Here is a 23,256-nt window from a genome sequence, read left to right as displayed (position 1 = left end):
TCACGTTTCCCAGCGGCAGTTTGATTGCTGTGCAGCGACGTTGCCAGGCAATGGCTACCCGATGGTAGCACGTAACGTGTCGAGTCAGGGTGATTTTTGTTGTCTGCGGTAAGATGTGCCGCACTACCTACTGACGTCAGTCACGTTTCTCTGAAAGGCTGTAGCTTTCGATGCCTATTACTGGAAATGAAACGTTAATCAGTTTTCCGTTCTTTGCGCGAGAGGAAGGATGAAATCTGTTCAATCAACGATCAGAAGTCGCCAACCAACCTGGAAAATTTTGAGGTCCTGTGCTTAGGCAGGACCAGGTGGTTCAGAAATCGTTGGGTGGTATCTTGATGAAGATATTGCCTCGGTTTGGTGGGCAGAGGGGGGTAGTCTTCAATGATCATACACGCTGCCTGTCCGTTGCTTGTGCCTCTAAGAAAGCCTGGGTACCAGGTTGGAGTGGTTAACTCACAGGTTGCACGCAACAAACGATTATACCGTGCGAAGGGGATGATGTTGCCGTTTGTAAGTCGCTTGGACAATGTCCTACTACCGCCGCCTTTGCTGTACACCGATCCTTTCCCTCTGGATGATATCCTGAATGTTTCTGTAACGAAAAGAACTATTATTACTACCCATCGTCGTTTACCATCTAACCATAAACGAATCGAGTACAACTAGTAGCCACTGAAAGCCGTTCGATCCCATAATGACTTTTACTTCTACCTGCTCCTCTTCGAAGGAAACGGAGCGAGTGTCGTGTGCTTGCGGGTTTACGCGACAGAGAAAATGGTGGGGGGGATCGTAAAACGTTTGGGGCCGGGGTAGCGCGAGCAAACCTTCGACGGTCGGTTGATTTTTCGTTGACTTTCAGAGCTTATAAGAAAAAGTCAGTGAATCGGTACACCGTGTGCGACGAACACCGATCAAATTTTTATCAAATATTGCTAAAAGACAGACAGCGTAGCACAAACCTATGTTCAATGATCCAAATCATTTCAATCCAAAGGATGCAAGACACTTCGCAGTGGCATCAGGTTCCGTTCTATATACCGCGTGGAGAAAGAGAGAAACAAATTTTTCGTTCTTGTCTTTTTGTCCATTCGCATAGAAAATACTAGACGATTCGAGAACCGAAGTCGTAGGTCTGCTAAAAATGTTTACAGAACGAGACCATCGGGGATGATTTTTACCAGGGTCCTTGCGCGCAAACATGCAAGTCGGTCATTTGTGTATCGGTTGTCTGTTTCTCGTGGGCGCTAATGGCTCGAAAATTTTGTCCAGTCTGCGTTTCATTTATTCTCGGCTACTAACGATCATCTAGGCGGTTTTTCGGCGAAACCGACCATGCCAGAATCATGATAGCAAAAGTCACACGCGGGCGTGCCTACTGGAGAAACGTTTCGAGGTATGACCACCGGAAACGAAGCAACGAAGTAGGCCCTCGCCGAACGACATTATCCCGAAATAGAACAAACGAACCGTGCGACAAAAGACGATAAGTATAATATTACCGTGACTCCTCGACTTAATTCGTGGATTCCCATCGATCTGAACTTGCACCGATTGTGTCGAACGAAACGGGAATACGTAGAGAAGTCCGACGAGAACGGAACACGTACTCGAATCATTAGCGATTATTTAAAATAATAATTTACAAACGAGATTGAGTAGTCTTTACGTTACGTAACTAAAATGATTTAAGTTTAGTTACATATTATTTAATCTCAAGCATGCAAATCGATTCGGTAATAATCCATTGTGACAATTACTTATCATCGACTCCTACCGGATGGATACTTTCATTGCGCGTATAATTATGGACTTTCTACGTACAAAGATTAATATTATCCATACATAAGAAGCGTTAACGTTGCCGCGATCGAATTGCAGATATTACGATTTACGGAATAAATATGGTCATTACGTAAACTTGTACGCTATTCGATCGGACCTTACATATTTTCTATAATTTCAATTATAGGAAACTAGACACGCATTTTTCCGGTAATTTAAATTTGCTCGTAACCACTGTCATCGAATGCAATCTCTCACGATTAACGTATTTTTCTATCCATGCAATAGCATCATTTTTAGCTTCTCTGGTTCCAATTTAAAAAATATCTTGATTCAATCGTAATAATTTTCATTCAAAGTGCTTGGAAAAAGATACACGAAAATTTCTATAAATGAAATCCTTGAATGTGATTCCCGTTGCCAATTCTCGTTTTAATGTACCGGTACTATTTCCATTTCTTTACACGGTATTATAGTCATGTTTAGCCATTATTTCTCCGTGTACGATCACCAGTAAACATCCGTAATATAACCATGTTAATTTCTGACGCAAAATGCGAAGCCAGGTAGGGTTAGTAATGCCGTGAACACACTTCCGGCTACGTATGCCGAATGCAAAAACAGAAAAGAGAAAACGATATCTCTATCTGGGAATTCTCTGCTAACCGTTCCATCGTTGTACATTTACACGTTTACACGTTCACACGTTTACACGTTTACACGTTTACACGTTTACACGTTTACACGTTTACACGTTTACACGTTCACACGTTTACAATTCATGAAACGTTCCAGACGATAAGAGAACAAGAAAGAGATCATGAATTTTCTGTCTCGTTGTGGTAAATTGATCGGTTCGAAATTGTCTTTCTAAAACCATTACGACGAAAAATACGTCGAAACGTATCTTTCATGGATTTTATCGACCTGGGTGGGGTTCCATAGGTTTCGACAGGTCGATGAAATCCTATTATGTAAAAGCAGAACGTAATCCGGTTTCGTGCGATACGGTAACACAGGCGGTGTTCGTGTTGTAATCATTAAAGGTGACTGAATCGCGTAAATCGTTCCGACAGATAAGCAGCAATTATTAATCATTCGAGTGTCGAAGAACGCGAATCGTATCGTTGTAAAATAAGTTAAAACTCTTCTACTTTCTCAAAGGTTTTTTCTGCAAATTCCACGAAAGACAAAAAACAATATATTCTAAGATTAAAATATAATTACGGTAAAAATATACAGTACATTTAAGTATATTTTCAAAGGGAAGCACACTTAACGCTGTATCCCTATCGTACCCGTGCGTTTGAAATGCAAATCGTGAACGCGATTCAAGATTGTACGGAGTGTCTTTGCGAACAATTAGAAAGAAACAAGTGTGTTTTCCGTAGGAAAAAATTCTTTTATAAACGATCAATTCCCCGTAAGATATTGAGGTTCTCACGTGTACAGAGAGTTCGGATGATGGATACGCGGAGTAAAATAACAGCCTAGAATTCAACGTCGCAATCGTTCGGTAGCAATGGTCGTTTCTCGATGCAGGAACGAGCGCTAAAGGTGCGCTCAATCGTATCGATCCATTTGTAATGGAAACGGAATTTCATATTATGAACCCGAGTAGCTCGAATTATGAGCGCTCGGACGGTATTCCGCGTGACGTGGTTTGGTTCGAACCCTAATGTACGTTCAAATTAACCGGCGTAATTGGGTGTTACCGAACACTTTTCGGTCTGTGTAATCTGGAATATTTCCTCGTTTAAGTAGCTTTGTACAGCGTAAGCCACCGGTGATCTACAGGATTACGCGTAAACTTGTCGATACCTTTGTTATCATCGGAGAGTGGTTATCGTATACGCGCGAAGATCGGGACCATCGGGAAGATGCCTCGATAAAATTCGATCGAACGTTTCGAACAGATTTCGTATAACGCGATCGCGCAACGTACGATCGACGTGGACCATTGATAACTCGCGCGACGTAAACGAAGAAACCACACGAAACTTGCCTCGTACCGGAGCACCTATAGTATACCACGAAATTGTTAGTTACTCGTCGATCGCACGGTGCAATGGCCGGCAACTATGCGTTTATCGCGGTCAAACAATCGTTACAGAACCGTGGTAACCTTCGCAACGTTCGCTCCACAAATCTCTGCACCGTGCTACCGCATAAACAATGAGAACCCACGAGGAACGTCTCGAAGACCTATTGATCGGCGAGCCATCGATCTCCGGGTAAAAATATTTTCTCACCGCGAGAATCGACCGTCTATGGGACTCGTTGATTCGTATATGGTAAACCGGTCCATCGATTTAAAGTCGAAGCTGCGGTTGATTTTTCGGTATTGGGAAAAAATTACCGTGGAAGTTTCGAGAGACGGATCGTTCGAGAACGATGGAGAACGGAAAGTCTGTTCGCGAATATCGGAATGCATCGATGAAACCGAAGAAACGAAACGAATAAACGAACCGCGGAACAACCGACTGCGTGATATAATATTTTCAACGATCGACCAAGGAGAGAAACCATCGATCGCAGACTTGCTACAATCGATTACCGACCGGGGAAAAAAATTTGTCGAACGGTTTATCAACGAATTGGACATACGAGCGGATATCGAGCGAATCGCTGAAACAAATTTCTTCGTAACGGACATCTGTTCGCATCGTGTTTTCGATAACCTCGTAGTGCACTATCGAAATCATGAATATTAAAAATCCCAAAGAGCAACCAGAACCTTGAGCACGTAGAGAATTCTCCACCAGGGATTCGTCCAAATAGCGCGACGAACGCAAAACCGTGAATCACAAAATTCGAGAGGCCCGTATACGATCGCTTCGTTTGTCGGCTAACTTCGTTCACATTGAACGTGCGAAACCACTCCCACCACAACGCGATTAAATCAAATCCGTGGCTGCGCGAACACACTGTCCGCGATCCGCGATCCGCGATTCGCGATCCGTGATAGACATTCAGCGGCAAAGGTTGTTGGCAGCGGTGACCAGTCGCTGGCTGCGAGCAGACGTCGCAGCGTGGAAGCGCATTTCGATTTAAAAAAAAAGTAGGGAGCCAGTGCATACGGTCACGTTGCACCGTGTCGCACAATGCGCAAAGAGGCCACGTCGATGCACGTTACGCTGCTCGTAAGAGACGAAACCGAACCAACGAAGGAAGAGACATCTGTGAAGAAACAAGGCCCACGTTCCACGGAATCGTGATCGGTGTCGTCAGGAACCCGACAGCACCACGGAACGTTACAATAACAGCGATCGCTGGTAACGATTCGACGATAGATCGCTGTGGCCTCGATAAATTTTTGTTTCTCGGTTCACTCGTGGAACTGTATCTTAACTCGAACCAGTCGTAAGCACCGATTGCAAATGGTGCAACACTCCTGATGTCCGTGCGATTTTAAAGGAATTCCTCCGGTAAGCGGCGAAAGCACAAAATCTCCCTTGGAAGTAGCCCATAATCGAAGAGCGTCCTATCGAACGACGGACGAAGTGTTGCATCGCAGAGGATCTTTACCTTCTCGGTACAGACGCATAAGTCGTGATTTGCGATCGTGGCGGCTGCTGCTGCTGCTGCTGCTGCTGCTGCTGTTGCTGCTGCTGCTGCTACTCTCGGTATCCCTACGTCTTCCTCGAGACTCTCGCCAGAGACGGAGAGCTAGATCGAGGAAGAGAATCACCGGTTCCGCTGAATAATCGCCCGAAAAATGTCGCTCTCGCGGCGCTGTTACGTGGACGCACACGTTACGACGAATTTGCGGACGGTGCCTATGGACGTATGTGTGCTCTCTAGCCGTCTACCGTAACTGGAGTCGTCGTTGTCGTCGTCGTCGTGGTCGTGGTCGTCGTGGTCGTCGTCGTCGTCGTCGTGGTCGTGGTCGTGGTCGTGGTCGTGATCGTCGTGGTCGTTGTCGTCGCCGTGGTGCGTGCTCGCGGCTCTCTTGGGTCCCGGATCGGCCTACTCCACGGCTCCGATGCTCGCGCACGCGTCCTCCGCGCGGGGATACGCCGTATATTGATCGGAACGTGGCCCGATCCGGACGTAACGAGCGACGCGGAATTTCTAGTACGACGGTGTGCGCCGGACTCGAGGCAAGGTCAGATTTCAGCGATCTATCGCCACGAGGACCGGTACAATCGTGCACTGGATAGGTCACGATACTTTTTCGTAGTGGGCAGAGTCAACTCGGAACGAATTCGATCGTAACGGAGCAGAAATTCTGGATAAAGTCAAACCGTAACGATCGGTGATCTTTAACTACGAAAGCCAGATGCCTGGTGCCTTATCTTGCTTGTGTATAGAACGAAACGCGTATCTTTTCCGTACATCGGGTACAAAGGAATAACCCGATCGAGTGAGAACAAATTTTACTACGATAGGATGCAATCGACTTTGAACCAAGTTAGATTTCGTTGATCTTTGGCTAATGGGAGCAGTACATTGCTCTCTCTCTCTCTCTCCCCACTCGCGAAAAGAATTAAATATTAATTTCTCTGTGTATCGATCGAAAGTAGCTTAATTGGAGTACGGAGAACAAATCAACGACAAAGAATAATTCTTTTCGGAACAGCGTGCTCGATTTCTAACATCTCGGACATTCTCTTACAAACGCCGAATTCACAAATTTCGAATAGCTTCGATACTTATATCTCGATGTAAGTGTATCTCGATAATTATTGACATTTTCACGAAGCTTGTTCTAGAAAACGTAGAACGTGCTTTTACTCCGAGCTCGACTCAACTACCACGTTGAACCGATGAACATTTCCCCTAGGAATGGAAACGCATGCGAGCGAAAATCCTAACGTCGTTTTGTCCTTTTCTCGTAGAAGCTGGGGAGGGGAACCGTTCGCGATATTGGTTTGCATAAAGTAACGGAGTCGCGTGCAATAGAACGTTCGTCTTATCCTTTAAGGCGTCCATTACGAAGTCAAGTTTAACGGCAGTCGCGCGCGCAACAGATCACGGTTGTGTATTTTAGAACGATTATTATCTAGCGCATCGAGTACATGCATTATGCATTCTCCGAGAGGCAATCGATCTTTTATGACGCTCGGATAGATTTCGGGCAAGGTCGGATAGTTCGCGATGCGTCGCGGAAAGACACATTGTGCTCGAGACAGATTTGTTGCAACAATGTCGCCTGTAAATACACCATGCGCCCTGCACCCGAGATCGAAGGAAGTAGTATTATTACGGATGCTAATGATATATATTGCGATTTCACGACCGAGTTAGGTGTACGGTGCGATAGAAAAATGTGGAACGTTTGGAGATATTTCTGACGACAAAAAGGAGGGTACAACGAAGCGCGAAAACACGGAAACGCGACTTTGAGAGATCACCTCTGAAAACTGCACCATCGATCGAGCGTCTGCGATTTCGAATACGTATTCCCGAAAATAACGCAACGAAGCCTAGTTCTATGCTAATGTGCACGTCCACGCGAAACTTCCGGTACCGTGGTACTGTTTCAACTATTTTTGCATTTTGTGCGCCGACCCGGGACAAAGCCAAACTTTCCATTTATTCTTTTGGAAATGTAATACGCGAAATTCCATTTCTTTGTACGAAAGTCGAACGTTTTTATTTACATTACGTTACAAATTGTGTTGAAATTTAACCGAACATACTATGCAGAAATACATACATTCGATAAGGATTCGAAACCGTTATCGCGTCGGTGGCATTTCTGATTCGTTAAATAAATTTCAAGGGCCCGAAATTAGCATTCCCGTTCATCCATTCAACACCGATGCCATGAACATTATTTATGCGAATTTTTTTGCAGACAGTTTCGACGTCAAATTTTAGCATATTCGGTTTCGCTTTCGATCGAGCACTACGCGAAACTTTCGAAAAGTCCTTTTTTTCTACGGAATCGGAATACCTCGCGATGTAAATATATTCTAAAATGTTAAACAAATGTATTCGCGTAAAGTTAAGTTAATTTCTTTTTTTTTCTATTTAAATAATTAACACCCACCGAGACAATAACGAAGATCGTATCGTACAAATTAATGTTATTTTAGAGTTTACAATAAGAAGAATACATTTATTTGTATTTTAGAACTTATAAAGAATAAAATTGAGAAAAAAAACTGACATATACATATTTCTTCTTTGCGTTTAATAAGAAACGTTGCGTTTGGATGTAACGAATTAATATATGCGTAATCGCTTCGTTATTTTTTCGTGGCTAACGTAAATGTTATTCTTCGCAAGTTTTCTTAAAAAGCGTAATAGCTGTTTCTGACGCATTACGATAAAATTGTGACGCGATAGGAATCTAACTGCGCCGCGAAATTTACGTCACGATATGGACTTCAACTTTCTGCTCGAAGAATCCTTTTTATACCGCTGCCTTGAATAACAAGTGAAACTATAAACTTGCAAAAAGTATTCGGTACCGATAATCCACGGACATCGCATCGATAAAAAGAAATATCTTTGTCCTCTCGTCGAATAAGTTGCTTACTATTTCATGAACCACGCGTAAAAAATTTGGACACACGAATCATTGGCAAAGATAGATTCGAGCGTAAATGACCTTTTTCCATTTCGCGGAACAGCAGCAGAGCAGCGACGAAGTCACGGCCGAGCGCTCGGAGAAATAAATCCAAAGCAAATAAGACGTTTTACGAGACTCTTTCGGAGCAAAGTGCACCGATCTTATTTCCAAGGTAGATCGCGTGGAGTGCAAATCGAAATCTGATATTCCGTTGAAAAATTTTTAAACGTAACCCGGTCCTCGAGACTAACGAAAAAGTTCCAGCGACCGTTTCTTTTTTAGAAACAGCCAGCCACTTTTAGTTTCAAGTATTCGATAGGACCTCCTTCCTTTCATCGACTTGACAAGTGGAAGGGATAGTCGCTCGGCAACAAGTGTCGTGTCTTCCGTTTAAGCAAAAGCAAATCGTTTGTAAGAGACCGACACTTACACGAGATAGTGAGAGTTCCATATTAGATAAATGAAACTCGTTATTGGGCCGGTCGGATTTATAATTCCATGAATCTCGATTCTGCATTAAAGAATTTCCAAGACTTGGAACGCGCGAGTAAATTTTGGGACGAACTGTTAACTTCTGTTGTATCATCGGACTACATTTCCGTTCGAAATTTGCGCCTATATAGATATTTTCTGTCTTGGAACGACTCGCAAACGTGAGAAACGAGTAACGTACCTAAAAAAAAAAATCACAGGTATTCCGAGCCTAGGAATAGCAGTAACGACTCGAAAAAGGATGGCTGAAAACGGGAACAAAGCGATACAATGATACAGATCCGATGTACCCGGTGTACCTGGTCCGATTGCCTCGGTAACACTAGCAAGGAGAAACAATACGAATACGAGGCGCAAGAAAGCTGTACACGTTGTATAACGTTTGCCGAGGATCGTGTTGCACGAAACGATGCCAGGGGATAATTGTGCGTTGACTGAACTCGCGAGATACAGAAACGCTTCGAGCGTTACTTGCCAAACGGAATCGATCGGCCAGTCCTAGTAATTGTTTACTAGAGCAACTTTAAAATTCGACGTTGCCAACAGACTTTCACTTCGTGCAAAAGTTACGTAAGCTGCGTGTTTGGTTAAAAAAAGAAACTTCTCATTTTTTGGGAAAGCCGAGGACGAATCGTTCGATGGCTAACCGTTTTATTGTTCGATGAAAAAAAATCACAATATTTTGATCTTTTTCTTCCATTTAAAATCATTTCCGTTAGCAGAACGTCGGACAACGAACTAAAACGTACGAAATATTCGCGAGAAAAGAAATCGGACAGTCGTTCGTCATTTTGCGATCTAATGCAATACAAGCGATTAAATGCGAATGCGTGCACAGATCCATCGTCGTGCACGGGTATGACATTTGAATTGCTCGTACATTGGATTGTAAAATGTTACTTAGAATGGGACTTTTGGATTTCTTTTTCTACAAAATATTTATATGTGTCGACTCGTCGTATGAATTTTAAATACCCTATAGTTCTACAATACTTGTGAAAAATATATACTTTTATTCGTAAGTGTGTTTCACTTATTGCTGTTAAATATTACGCAGGTTGAACCCGTGCAGCGTTCGAAGTGATTCAATTTAATTTTATTTCTTTCCCTCACCGAGATCGTATGTCAACAAATCGATATAACGTACCGTTGTACGCCGATGGATTCGTATCAGTTACTACTGCAACAATATCAAGAAAACACGACACAGCGACGTTTAAACGAACGCAAATGATCCAAATTATCTATACACTCGGTTTCAGGAAACGATTCCCGACTATTTATTTTGTTAATTTTTGAAACGATCGATACAATTTGCTTCCACTGTTTAACTTGTTCTAGACGGTAGACAATTCTTCCCAGCAGCGGTAATCGAACGTCTCGTTCCCTGATCGAGTGGAATATGTACAAACATTTGACAATGCGCTGCTCGATAAGTCACATAGTCTCGGTAAACACTTTCTTTGGAACGAGAGTCGTTCGCACACAGGTTCCAGGGACGTGTAAGATTGCCCCGAAGAGATTCGACGAACGAAAAGAAGATTACGATCTCACCAATTCTGATCAATATGACAGCGTAATTGGACGAAACGTACAATCCAAGCGATCCATAGCTATTTATCAGAAACTTTACATGCTTCGTCTTTGAACTGTCGTGGAATTTTCAATACATTATAAAAAAAAAAATCAATTTGCCAATAATATTCTTCTTGAACGTTCAATACGCGACAAAGTACGATCCCATCGGACTTTCGTGAAATACTCGTTCACATCCAAAAATAGTATCAAGCTTCGCGGGACCACCGTTAATCGAAGAGTTCGACACCTTTGAACATTTTCTAACGGAGAAGTTGAATACTATGTGGATGATAATAATTAAACAAACTTTCGCAACGTTCGTTCTACTTCCTCCACCTACTTGGAACCCACTTACTTAACCTAATTCATTTTGTAACTTTAACCGTTTATATCTTAGAAACGAAGAGAATGTATTTCTAACTCTCGAGTGATATTACCATTCGGCGTAGCAAGATCGATTTCTGAAAATAAAATTCGAACGTAAATCAAGAAGATCGACCGATGATCAATTCGTATTGTTTATTATTTCGAATCGTCACAGTATTATCTTCAATGCGTTATAATCATTAACCGGTCGATCGATTGGGAAATCGAAAATCAACGTCACTGCAACACTAGTAGGTATTTTATTCGGAAACCACTACGTTCGAGAGAATCAATTTCCGGTCTGGGAACACCGCCTGAGAACCGCTGAGAGTTGATTAAGAGGTATTATTTTGCATCGCTATCGTACGGCTACGCATACTTAAGGGTCAAAGCAGGCCATCTTAAGCCACAGATAAATGGAAAAAATAAGGCGAGCGCGCACGAAGGGAGCGAAAGGTCCGATTACACGAGACTGTTCGAAGAATCGGTTTCAAAACCAGACATCGTTTTCTTACGATGATCGAAAACCCCACGATTAACCCCGAACTTACGAGTTCCATAAGTTTACCAACTTTAACATTATTTTAAACAATCGAAATCTATACTTTGGGGTTTTTTAATATGACTACGACGTCCCAACAAATTATTGCAAATTATTGAAAATTATTTCCTTACAATTTAATACTTCTTTACATTTTATCCCTTCTTAGTATGTTCCAAAAAGTAAATCGATAAAGTTATATTTATTTTATAAAGTAATGGTACGATAAGGCACTGTTTATTGAACAATTTTAAACTCGAAGCAGGTCAACGGATCATGGCATAAACATTGTATGAACACAGGGGACCCATATATCGAATTAAGAGTTAACCTTTTATGATCTTACTCCCAATCAAGCTTCGCTGTACCCAACGTGATTTCGAAATACATACAGCTATTTCAAGATATCGATTGCTTATTGCAACGTAAATAAATACATTCAACGAATGGATATGCGTTTTAATTAACCAGAAGTTTCTCGACTTCGAAACAATAAAATCATCGTGAAAAACTAAACGAATTTTTCAATCCTACGTTCAATGTGTACTTTCAATTTATTTGATGTTTAAGTATATTAAAACATTTAGACGTCGTAATGTTTCTAGAAAGAAAGAATAAGAAAGTAATAAGATAATATAAATGTTTAACTAAACAATATTTATAATAATATTTAAATTGCATTTACAGTTAAACGTAAATATCTATAAAGAAAATTTCTCTTAGATCTTAAACACGTTCTTTGTTGATAAAAATCTAATTTCAATTACAACAAGTACATCGATAAAGTAATTTATATCTAGAGAGACACTCAATTCATACTAAATCAATTCAATTGGTACACATTCGACGCGAATGTACGAAAGTGTGTGCGTGCGTGCGTGCGCGCACGCGCGGGTTCTCTCTCTCTCTCTCTCTCTCTCTCGCGCGCGCGCGCGCGCACGCACGCACACATGCATACATATAAGGGGAACAGGTTTGATCACAATAGGTGTACAAAGTACGTATACTGGACGATTTAATACAAAGGCGTAAAGTGCAGCGTTTCGTTTGGATCAATACGATACAATATTTTGTAAGCAAGCTCAGAAAACGTATAATCGAGGTTAGATTTACAACGATAGGTATTTGTACATTTTATCAACGGTACCAAAGTTTTAACGTATGCTTCAAATGTGCCGGTTAGTACGAAAGAATCGACTTTCCTCTATGGAACAGTCGATTCCTGATAATCGTTGATCGACGGGTGACGCTGCACATTACATTTTACATGGAAATAAATATTAACGTTTAATGTAAAAAGTTTGGAGCAGAAATAAACTTAAAGCTTCTATCCTAATTTCACTGTACAATTAGAACATGTGATTTTATCTGTAACCCTTACTATTTCACTTGTTTTCTATAATTATCCAAAAAAGAGGACGTGATTCGTTAAAGCACTAATTACACGCGTGATATCGCAATCTTGCAAATCACTCGAGTCACGAACCAAACTTTTCGATACGTTCAGTAATTTGAAGAGCAATATCGATCCATCGTTACGTTGCGGAAATAGAGAACATAGAAAGCGAAAAAAGGATAGACAGAGAGTGACGGTAACGTGCTAGAAAAGGAACGCGAAAGCGAAAAGGACAGAGAAACGGTCATTTCCGTAGAAACGAGCCACTCCGCGGATCGCGCACGTTCTCGTGTCCAAAATGGCTGGTCGCTAAAATTAGCGTTGGAAAGCAACGAAACGATACCGGATAGGACGTCTTCGTCACTACCATGCCCTGGTTTCACTCACCTTGACGTCGAAGAAAAGTCATATAAAATGGTATCGCCCTGCTGGACGGCCGCCTTCTAGCGTGAAAATTGAACGGGTGTTCGTGGGTGTATCGAGACAGATGGATCGCCCTGTCGGGTGTACCCCAGTGTCTCGTTTTACGTCTTTCTACGATATCACCTACGGAAGTCGGTCGTGAATACGGTCAGTCGCGTCGTTGTAACACCGTGTCGATGCCTCCTGGTTTCTTGGTACTTTTCCTGCTCGATGACAAGTACTTTTGTCGTCGAATTATTATCCGCTCGAGATTTCTGCGGCTTTACGTGCTGTGCGTAATTTTTTCGCTCACGACGTGTACTCAATACGTTCCGGCTTCTAAGACGGCTACTGCCTGAATACAACTGCAAACTCTCCACGAAACCAGGGCCGTACGTGCTTCGCGAGTCGTCGCAACTCCCTATCGATGGTAGCGGCGCCCCTACCTTCACCGAGTGAACGTATTTTTTTTTCAAGTCACGTGACACCCCATATCACTGGCAGTGATGCAATAGAAATTTTGCGGTTTCACTTTGCTTGATTCCTTATTAACGGTCGAGATAAGAATTTTTTATTCGAATCGTCATCGACACACTCTCCTGCGAGTATGACCATGAAAGAATTCATGTGCGATAACAAGACGATTAAAAAATTTTCTTCTTTTGTCGTGCACAGAAGTACACTTATTCGGATTTCAAACTGAGAAAACTATAGCAATACGGTGATCTTGTCTAATCGTAGATAGTCTATGCTCGAACATTGAAATAGCATGAAGTATAGTTTAAAGCAATAGTAAAAGTGAAGGAAAGATAAAGTATTTAGTAAACAACTATTAAATATCTTTTATAAATCGGTTAATAAAAACAATAATAACAATATTCAAGTATTATCTTTATTATTTAAAATAATTCGTTCTTAAGACGAGTAATAGCATGCAGTACGATTACTTGGACATTTTATTCCGCCATAATTTCGATACTCTTACATATTTTTATAAAATTCCAGCTAAAATCAAATACAGAGCTTTTTACTGATTATTTAGAAAAAAATTTATTTACTTTATTAATTTAGAAGTAGATATAAATTTTTTCTTTTTTTAATACTTTGATACAATATCAGACGTGATAATTCTTACAGAATTACGATACTGTGTAAGCGGTAACATAACCTCTTTCTTGGTGCAAAAAGGAACTGCGCACATGATGCGTATCTTGGCTCTCTTCGTTTTATATTAAATAGAATTACTAATAGTCTTTATTCTATTTGTATACATTTATAATACAACGGATAAATTACAGTGAATATTATTGAAATATAGTTTATATTCAACATAAAGTGTGTTATCCGTTGGAAAAAGTAAACTGCTAATATAATATTCTTAATGACGATTTTTAATTCGTTCTAAATATTAGAACATATTCCATAAAAATGACTTCGCCGTTTACTTGTATCACTTGCCGTGTGGCGTTTCGTGATTTGGAAGTGCAACGACAACATTACAAATCGGATTGGCACAGGTACAATTTAAAAAGAAAAGTGGCTGATTTGCCTCCAGTTTCTGTAGAAGAGTTTCAAAAGAGGGTAATTGCACAAAGGAACAAAGATGATAAAGAAAGGGAAGAGGAGACAATGAACTGCAAAATATGCAGAAAAAATTTCAATACAAAAAACCAATATGAAAATCACTTATTATCGAAAAAGCACAAGGAGAAATATTCTAAACAGTGCAGTATTTCAGAAACTGTGAATGAAACATTAAATGGTGATACCAGTTCTTCGCCGGTTTCTAATCGTAAAATTAAAGAGAATGTTAAGGAGGAAAGTTCTAGTAGCAGTAGCCCACAATGGATTGATGAAATGGAAATAGATTTTGAAATTGAGTCCATAGATTCCGATGAATGGATCGAAGATACTGAAAACCCAGTAAGAAATAACAATTGCTTGTTTTGCAATCACCATAGTAGATCTTTGGTACGCAATTTAAAACACATGACTGTTGCGCATTCGTTCTTTGTACCAGATCCAGAATATTGTGTAGATATTAAAGGTTTACTTATATACCTAGGAGAAAAAATTTTTGCAGGATATATGTGCATTTGGTGCAACGAGTCTGGTAAACAAATTTACATTTCTTCCTCTAAAATTTTATAATATCCAGCAAATTAATTATATGTATTTTATTTATTAACAGGAAGAAGTTTTCAAAGTGCAGAAGCTGCCAGGGCACATATGATTGACAAAGGACATTGTAAAATGTTGCACGAAGGAGATGCACTTGCAGAATACGCGGAGTTCTATGATTATTCATCCAGTTATCCTGATGCAGAAAGTGGTGATACAGATGCAGATGCAGAAGTTGAAATACCTGAATTAGATGATAACGACTATCAATTAGTATTACCGTCAGGGAATGTTATTGGTCATCGATCATTGATGAAATACTATAAACAAAACTTAAACCCAAATAGAACTTGTGCATTACCAAAATATGAAAAACTACGTAAAGTACTATCACAGTATAGAGCCCTTGGATGGACAGAAACACAACAAGAAGCTGTTGTTAAAAAGGCTAGAGATATTAAATACATGCAAAGAATACAGGCTAAATACTCTACACAATTGCAATTTAAAGCAAATAAACTGCAAAAATACTTCAGACCCCAAGTAAACTTCTAGATCTCACTATTGTGTGTATAAATATTGTTGCAAGATTGCATTCCCCTTTTAAATTATATAATTTTTCATGAAGAATAAGTTGTTAGGCATGCTTGATGCGTTACATATTTATACATTTATTGCTGAAATAAAGATGTATCTAGTTTAAATCTGCAGTTAATATATGTTGATTACTAATTATAAAATTAAAAAATTGTGAGTAGGTCGTATTATAAGCCATGAGTCATTATAAACTGTAATATTTATTTGGCGGATATTCATACAAAATAACTTGTAATATATTTTCGTAACACGTGATATCAACAAAAATATTCCTTGTAACGTTTAGTTTATACTCATGTGGACCCATTATCCAGTAATTCCTGAAACCATGAGTTAAATCACCCTTTTCGATAAATTATTACACACGGATTTAGAAATAATCCGTGTTCTGCGCTCTCATGATGGCTGGAAAAAAATGCGTACACAATCGAAAACATCGAAAATTGTGTACATGTACGTATACGATATACTTTCATATTACCACCAGCAAACAGTAGCTATACAGAAAAGTTAACAGACGTCAAACTACAACATTTGACAAATAATTTTCATTTCCCACCAGATTATTCTCAACAAGACAATACACGCTGATATTCTTTCACAATATACAAAGACGTAAATTTCATTTCGTATCAACATCTTCTACCGTGTAAACCAGAGCAGCTGACCTCACCCGTTCGTTCTGAATTAGCAGAATGCAGAACAGAAGTTCAGGGAACAAAATACTAAATGCATCTTCATTCTGGCGTTTGTCAAATCAAATTTTTTTACCGCTTTTTTTTTTTTTTTTCTTTTTCTTTCAATACGTTCTAAAAGAAACATGCGGTCCGCCCTTCTTATTAAATACAATTACTTTGTAAATGCGTTTTTGACAAATATACATTAGAGAGCTGTTATTGTCACACAACGATACACATAGTTTTACTCTACTGCTCATTTATAAGATATTTTTGCTTATTGGAGATTTCTTGAATAACTTTGAATTTCATTTTCGTTTTTTTTTAATTTAATATTTTTAGCATTAGCTTTAAAGCTTTATGAGGAGGAGTCGGTCTAATCGATTCATCGAGATCTGTGTACGGAATCTCCGCTTCCACCTGAAAACCGTGTTTCAAGCACACTTTCTGCGAAAACATTCCGGTTGCGTCTGCTTTGAACACCTGCAAATGCACCGAAAAATTGAATACTGATCCGAGGACTTTGTATTTCCCACAAACATACATACACTGCGTGCAAAAGTACCTCTCGAGAAAGTAACGAGTGCATTGCAATTACATCTTGGCAAACGAAAATTCATCCCATGCATTATAATCGAAGAACATGCTGAAACAAAAATAGTATATGAAACTTTATCGAAATGTCATTTTTTCATGACACGGTGTGCTATAAAAGTGCTATACTTCTTCGAGCAGATGCATAAAAGTCTATTTTTTTAAGGTATAATAAATAAATGTATAGAAATTATTTAATAGATCAAAACGTATTATGTTTTGTTATTTTAAAATAAAAGTATATACGAATAAATGTTGCTTAGGAAGTAATTTGTTTAGTACTAGAAATAAATAAATCGTTAAATTGTGCAAGTTTATGTTACGATTATAATTACATTTACTTTTCAGATCTAAATTAAACATTTTCTCCATAAATAATTAATCTTTAATATGCTATAAATAAATAACTTGCACGTTATTTCAATTTTAATGAAAAATCAGAAGGTATGAAATAGATGATATGACATTATTGCAAATTATAATTCAAATCTGGGAGTGCGCCATAAAATTAGAACACGCTCGCGTTAGCAATTGGTAAAGGTTACGGAGCACCGTTTTAGAAGAACGAATTATTTTATATTGAACTAAAATACATGCATCAGACATTTACGTATGGAATTACGTATTAAACATTATAAGAAATGTTACAATAATTACACTCATAAAATCAATCAATTCATTATTACCTTAAAACCAGCTTTTCTTGCTGTTTCTATACTATCTGCCATTAAAATATTTGCCAAACCCATTCCACGAAAGTTCTCGTCCACGCTAAGGATTCGACATTCAAACAATTCATCGACATTGTACTTGGAAAATAGATCAATTTTCTCATTAACCTTATAGAGAAGCCCAAAAATTATTTTGAACTTTTCATCGTTCAGTTCGGCTAGCCGACGTTCAGCTTCTTCGCGCTCTCCTTTCTTTAGGATACCATTCAAAGCCATTCCTGCTATCTGATATAATAATGAACGTAATATTCAAGGTCCATATATTGTAGGAAAACATTTATGCGTCCATAAAAAATGTAAAGTAACATGCAAAATGAATCATCAGGTTGTCGACAAATATTTAGATATTTTCTTGAAAGGGCGATTACAAAGCATTTTTTTAATTGGACTTACGGTCCCATTCTGATCCACCAGCATCCTTGAGTATCCTTGCTTTAATGTGAGCAGGCAGTGTCTCTCCAGCTCAAACTGACTCTCTCCTTTTTCGCAGAGTCCTACTGCATGATTTAACGGTTCATCAGAAAAGAAATTCCACTTCAAGTGGTCGATCGCATCTTCGAAACGATTTTCTGGGACTTCCACAACTTTTAAATGATCGGACATCTTTGGAGTGGCCACGGCACGAATTTTCCGCGCACTGAAAAGATTTTCCACGCGCGCACCACTCTTAGTAGGGAGAGTTGGTTCATATGGGAAAAGGTCCATATATTGATTGACCCAGTTCGGGAAATTTACTGGCTACAATGATTATACATCCTTCTTAATTATTCCCGACGCGAGACGAACATAACGGGTACCAATAGTATCTGTAATCTTTAACGACTCATTGAAAGTCCATGATATTAGATTTCGAGTCTCGGTAGAATGTACAATTAAAAATAAGTATGTGTTTATTATATATGTATGTATGTATATATGTACGTACGTATGTATGTATGTATGTATGTATGTATGTATGTATGTGTGTAATAAATACAAGTATATTACGAAATGAAGACATACTTTTTAAGAAAGACAGGAAGAATACAATAGTGGCGAATGGAGAAGAATATAAAACATAAGGAGTGAACGTATATGTACATGTTTATTCATAAGTTCTTACTAAATACTGAATTCTATAATCTTCCGTAACGTTGCTCTGCCGCAAATTGTTCGCGTTTACCGATTCTCTTATCAATATAGTAACAACACGAATACTTTGAATGTGTTTATACATAATAGTAGCTTCAACAAATACCAAGATAGTGATATGCAATCAACAAAATACGTTACCAAGGCTTTTTAATTATTATACAGTAATAGATAGAGTTTGTAATATATTACATCATAATGTAATTAAAAAATGTTAACATAATAATAAAAATCATCATTATTTGTTTACATATATTGATTATGCTTTGATAACACAATTGTTTATGTTACATAGCAGGACTGTGAAATTAGTAGTCTCTGAGGATTTTCATGAAAGGATTAAATTGTTCTGTTTTACCATACTTCAGTATTCACACTTTTAACACATTCGCTCAGAATTAAAACATACTTTTTTGTAATACTTCGGCATGTGGAAACAAGCTATTTATAATAATTAAAATAAAATATCATCATCCCCTTCATCTAGCATGTTTGGTGTTTCTACTTCGTAACCAGCAGCTAACATATTTGCTTTAGCTACTTCAAGCTGAAAAATGATTTAAATATTGCACAAACTCTTAATTCAAAAATAAAACAATTTGACTTATGAAAAGTTACCTTAGCCTTTGCTTGTTTCTTTTTATCTTGTATCTTCTTTAATCGATAGAACTCTTCCCTCTCCAGTTCATCCAGTTCAGAAATAATATAAGCAAGAGTCCTTTCAATTCTTGGAATGATAACATGCTCAATAGCATTTACACGACGGTTGGTGATTTTAATAACCTCATCCAAGGTCACGAAACTTGTCTGCAAAGATGCTAATTCTACTAACAACTTGACTGCTCTTTGATAATTCTTTTTCAATTTGGCTAATTGTTGACCACCTCTTGCCAAACCTGCTAATTCATATGTGTCTGTGCCATCTTGATATGATTCAAACACTGGAAGATTAACACCCGCAACATTATCTTTCTTAGAACGAATTTTAATTTGTGCTTTTGTCACATTCTGAAGAACTACTTGATTGAATTCTCCAGTTGCAAATTTTGCTTCAGCTAGTGAAAAAGCTGCTTCTTTCATTACTTCTCCCATAAGTGTTTTTGTCTACATAAAAATAAAACAAGTACGAGCATTATAATAAATGATGAACAATTATGGATATAAGTAAGACATTTTATACCTCAATAATTTTACCCAAAATCATTCTAAAACGCATTTGCAATGCGTCTGCTTTCTTTTTTAACAAACCATGACCTTTCTGTGCTCCCTGTAAACGGGATTTCATTAGCATTTGTGCACTGAAATAAAACACAATAATTATACTCCAACGTTACTTTAATCATAACTTTTCACTGTTTTATTTATTGTAAAAAAATAATACGCGATATACTGTCACTTAAAGTTAATTTAACAAAACCAGTAAATAAAATACGCAGATGAATTATGACATCTTTGTTTCGTAATTATAATATTAACAATGTATTTACAAATGTGATTTAAACATTTGAAACACTTTGCGATAGGGTTACACCCATCTAACGATGGATGTTCGGAATTCGATATAATTTGGTAGAAAATCATATTAAATGTTATTAAAACGATAAGTAAAATTGAAGAACAAACGAAGAAGGTTTAAACAATTCATAAGTGAAATACTCACCCCCGAGAAGGGAAAATTGCAAGTTTATCCTTTCCAGACATTGCTCTAAGATCTATCAAGCAGACAGGAATGAGATTGATCAGCTGACTCGCGGGACCGGAAGTTTAAAGTAAATGCAGTTGCGCTTGAAAACGCGCGTGATTTTAAAAATAACAAAATCTCGACATGAACATCACAAATTTCAGTTTTAATGATATCACTTCATTTTACATAATACATGAAAAAATGAAAACTGTTCTTGTACAACGATTAAAAAAAGAAAAACGTTGTTTTCGTTAGAGATAACAAATCGTACAATATATTCTGAATAGACGTGTGTACTTTCAACCCGCATAATTCGCATAGAAGCTGCTTTCAATCAAGAGTAATGAGAAAAGTTTTTAAAAAAATCCTCGTGAGAATAAATATTAATCATTTATGACTATAGGTGTGTATATATGTAGTTAATTTATATATAAAATAGAATACATTTAACAAAAGACGTTTGTTATAGCCAAATCTAAAATGTCTCTTTCAGTGAGCTACCATTAATTTGTTGGAGGAAATGTTTCATGTACCAGATATTTCTAAAGATTTTGTACTAAATAAGGCAGTTCAGGATGCTACCAATATTTTGCTTAAACCGTATATGCCCGTGATATTATCAGAATCTAGTTCGACTCCAAATATTTATGAAGGTAAATATGAAACAATGAATCATATTACACGTGTATGGATATTGAATTCACAAGATTTTTTACTGAAAATGGCAACAATTGCATGGCACTTTCTTAATGTTTTTCACGGATTTCCAAATAATGGCACAATACGATTTATAAAAGAAAACACTCCTGAGGATAATATTTTAAATTCCTAATGAATTATTATTAGTAAACACATTGATTAATATTAATAGGAAAATATTCAATATTACGAATTTTTATATTTTCATAAAGCAGCTTCTATTGCGAGCGTAAAATATTTTATATAGCCGAAAATATAATAGCAATGTGATTGATATAAGTATTTTTAATAAAATTGTACAACAAAACTTTGGACAATTATTTACAGTAAAACTGACTGCCCAGGCTTTAACACCTGTCTTACATTCATATTTATTCTAGCTTCAGAAATATAAGTTTTTGCTTTGTTCCAATCATCGTGGTCCCATATACAATGTTGTTTCTCATTGTTTTTTGATTCTTTGTTGTCCCATGTTGCAGTAGTAGTTGTTAGAATTTTTGGTACCCCATGATACCTCAAACGAGATTGTCCAGACATTATTATTATATCGCCACTTCGCAAAAGTATGGCTTTAGCGGCATCATCTTTTGTAAGTCCACCAATTAAAAATATTGCAGCCTGACCAAAACTTATAGAAAATAAGGGTGCTTCAATATTAATTTCAGAATGATCTGTGTGCCCTGCTAGAGTTGAATTTATCCTGTAGTAATTGATAATTGCTGCTTCTGCTTTAAAATCCATAAAACCTAAAGTCTTTGCCAGGAATGAAGTTAGCGACGATAGCTCATTAGGCATGTCTGTCTTATATGTTTCAGAATATAATTTTGTATTCCAATTATGATGGTATCCCAATGTTGCCCAACGTAATTTTGGTAATAATACTTTAGTTTTATCCAAGTTTCTGAAATCAACATTACAAATGCATATATTCAAATTCTTTTGTTTATGTTCGTATATATTGTCTCTTACTGGAAACATAGATCCCACCATGTTCTATCATCGTTTAAAACGTCATGGGCATCTAGATTTAATTTAGATGGTTTCTTTGAGTAATCTTTTAAACATTTTATGATCCAATACCGTTGGCCATCAGAGGTGAATGGGTTTTTTATAAAGATGAGTCCTAATTATAAATATTAGATATTTATGTCAGAAAATTCTCTTTATAGTGATAACATTCATACCTGGAATATCTAAAAATTCGTAGATTTCCCAGTCTTTCACTGGCTTTAATCCTAATTCGTGTTCACATTGTTCATCTAATAAGTTTCTTTGAGAACTTAAATCAAAACTAACCTAAAAAGTAAAAAATTCTGTATACATGAAACATTTACAAACGTTAAAATTCATAACGTACTATATCGGAATTAGGTTCATTTAAATCGATCACGTTCTTCAAGTCGGGAGATGAATTTCGATTTTTATAATATTTAAAACTGTCTTTAAACATAACTTTGAACCATGAGTGTCACCATCTTTATTAATTCGCTCGCGTATCGATGAACGTCGCCAGTGTCTCCATCAATCGATTCATGTAATTTGAAAGTAGATTTTAACTCGGATTCCTATGCAAGATACGGTTAAATGCTTTAGATGTTTGAATAAGAATGTCATTTTGACCCGATTGCGGTACATGGATAATCGAAAGTATCAATCCTAGTGTTATTAACAATTAGAACGTGACATTTCCTTAAAGTTCCTGTAAAAACCGTTCTTATACGGGTATGCGTCTGTCGAGTAACTCACAGGTAAGTAATCAACGATGAATCTACGATGCGACATGTGACTAAGAACAGAGAAATATTCGACGAGCGGACACGTAAACGATGCATCGTGCCATTACGACTACTCGATTCACTTTTGATTAGCATAATATCATCACCGTTGTCGCGAACACTAATAGTGAGATACGTATCGAAAAAGTGCGAGTTTCAAGCAA

The 23,256-nt window shown here is 37.9% G+C and overlaps 5 protein-coding genes across 10 annotated transcripts; 1 reads left to right on the top strand and 4 right to left on the bottom strand.

Annotated features, from left to right (window-relative positions):
* Positions 1-47: 47 nt before the first annotated feature.
* Positions 48-13,485, bottom strand: LOC143149443 (uncharacterized). 3 transcript variants are annotated; one of them, XM_076316788.1, is made up of 3 exons: positions 13,069-13,485; positions 271-595; positions 48-180 (listed from the first exon to the last, which is right to left on the bottom strand). In XM_076316788.1, the coding sequence occupies exons 1-3, from the start codon at positions 13,088-13,090 to the stop codon at positions 141-143; spliced, it is 387 nt and encodes a 128-aa protein (XP_076172903.1). In that variant the 5' UTR covers positions 13,091-13,485; the 3' UTR covers positions 48-140. The 3 variants fall into 3 exon arrangements, with proteins under 3 accessions (XP_076172903.1, XP_076172904.1, XP_076172902.1); XM_076316789.1 differs by lacking the exon at positions 13,069-13,485 and adding an exon at positions 5,314-5,735; XM_076316787.1 differs by lacking the exons at positions 48-180; positions 13,069-13,485 and adding an exon at positions 4,523-5,296 and having other exon boundaries at positions 403-595.
* LOC143149438 (cytoplasmic 60S subunit biogenesis factor ZNF622) lies at positions 13,083-15,914 on the top strand. The gene is made up of 2 exons (XM_076316779.1): positions 13,083-15,196; positions 15,275-15,914. Exons 1-2 carry the CDS (start codon positions 14,512-14,514, stop codon positions 15,757-15,759), a joined length of 1,170 nt encoding a protein of 389 aa, XP_076172894.1. The 5' UTR covers positions 13,083-14,511; the 3' UTR covers positions 15,760-15,914.
* Positions 15,915-15,982: 68 nt separating this feature from the next.
* LOC143149441 (arylalkylamine N-acetyltransferase 1) lies at positions 15,983-18,746 on the bottom strand. 4 transcript variants are annotated; one of them, XR_012992784.1, is made up of 4 exons: positions 18,197-18,746; positions 17,759-18,028; positions 17,027-17,124; positions 16,826-16,961 (listed from the first exon to the last, which is right to left on the bottom strand). XR_012992784.1 is itself a non-coding variant. In XM_076316784.1 (3 exons), exons 1-3 carry the CDS (start codon positions 18,506-18,508, stop codon positions 16,803-16,805), a joined length of 741 nt encoding a protein of 246 aa, XP_076172899.1. In that variant the 5' UTR covers positions 18,509-18,746; the 3' UTR covers positions 15,983-16,802. The 4 variants fall into 4 exon arrangements, 2 of the variants coding, with proteins under 2 accessions (XP_076172899.1, XP_076172900.1); XR_012992785.1 differs by having other exon boundaries at positions 16,846-16,961; positions 17,044-17,124; XM_076316784.1 differs by lacking the exon at positions 17,027-17,124 and having other exon boundaries at positions 15,983-16,961.
* A 122-nt stretch (positions 18,747-18,868) lies between these two features.
* Vha36-1 (V-type proton ATPase subunit Vha36-1) lies at positions 18,869-20,747 on the bottom strand. Its single transcript, XM_076316786.1, has 4 exons — positions 20,595-20,747; positions 20,115-20,232; positions 19,553-20,038; positions 18,869-19,481 (listed from the first exon to the last, which is right to left on the bottom strand). Exons 1-4 carry the CDS (start codon positions 20,633-20,635, stop codon positions 19,389-19,391), a joined length of 738 nt encoding a protein of 245 aa, XP_076172901.1. The 5' UTR covers positions 20,636-20,747; the 3' UTR covers positions 18,869-19,388.
* An 837-nt stretch (positions 20,748-21,584) lies between these two features.
* On the bottom strand, positions 21,585-23,226 carry Alkb (alpha-ketoglutarate-dependent dioxygenase AlkB). The gene is made up of 5 exons (XM_076316780.1): positions 23,064-23,226; positions 22,675-22,882; positions 22,502-22,613; positions 22,287-22,440; positions 21,585-22,218 (listed from the first exon to the last, which is right to left on the bottom strand). Exons 2-5 carry the CDS (start codon positions 22,765-22,767, stop codon positions 21,639-21,641), a joined length of 939 nt encoding a protein of 312 aa, XP_076172895.1. The 5' UTR covers positions 22,768-22,882; positions 23,064-23,226; the 3' UTR covers positions 21,585-21,638.
* Positions 23,227-23,256: the final 30 nt, after the last annotated feature.

Source organism: Ptiloglossa arizonensis, chromosome 7 (assembly GCF_051014685.1).
Source record: "Ptiloglossa arizonensis isolate GNS036 chromosome 7, iyPtiAriz1_principal, whole genome shotgun sequence".
Classification (NCBI taxonomy): Eukaryota; Metazoa; Arthropoda; class Insecta; order Hymenoptera; family Colletidae; genus Ptiloglossa; species Ptiloglossa arizonensis.
This window is presented reverse-complemented; position numbering and strand designations above follow the sequence as displayed.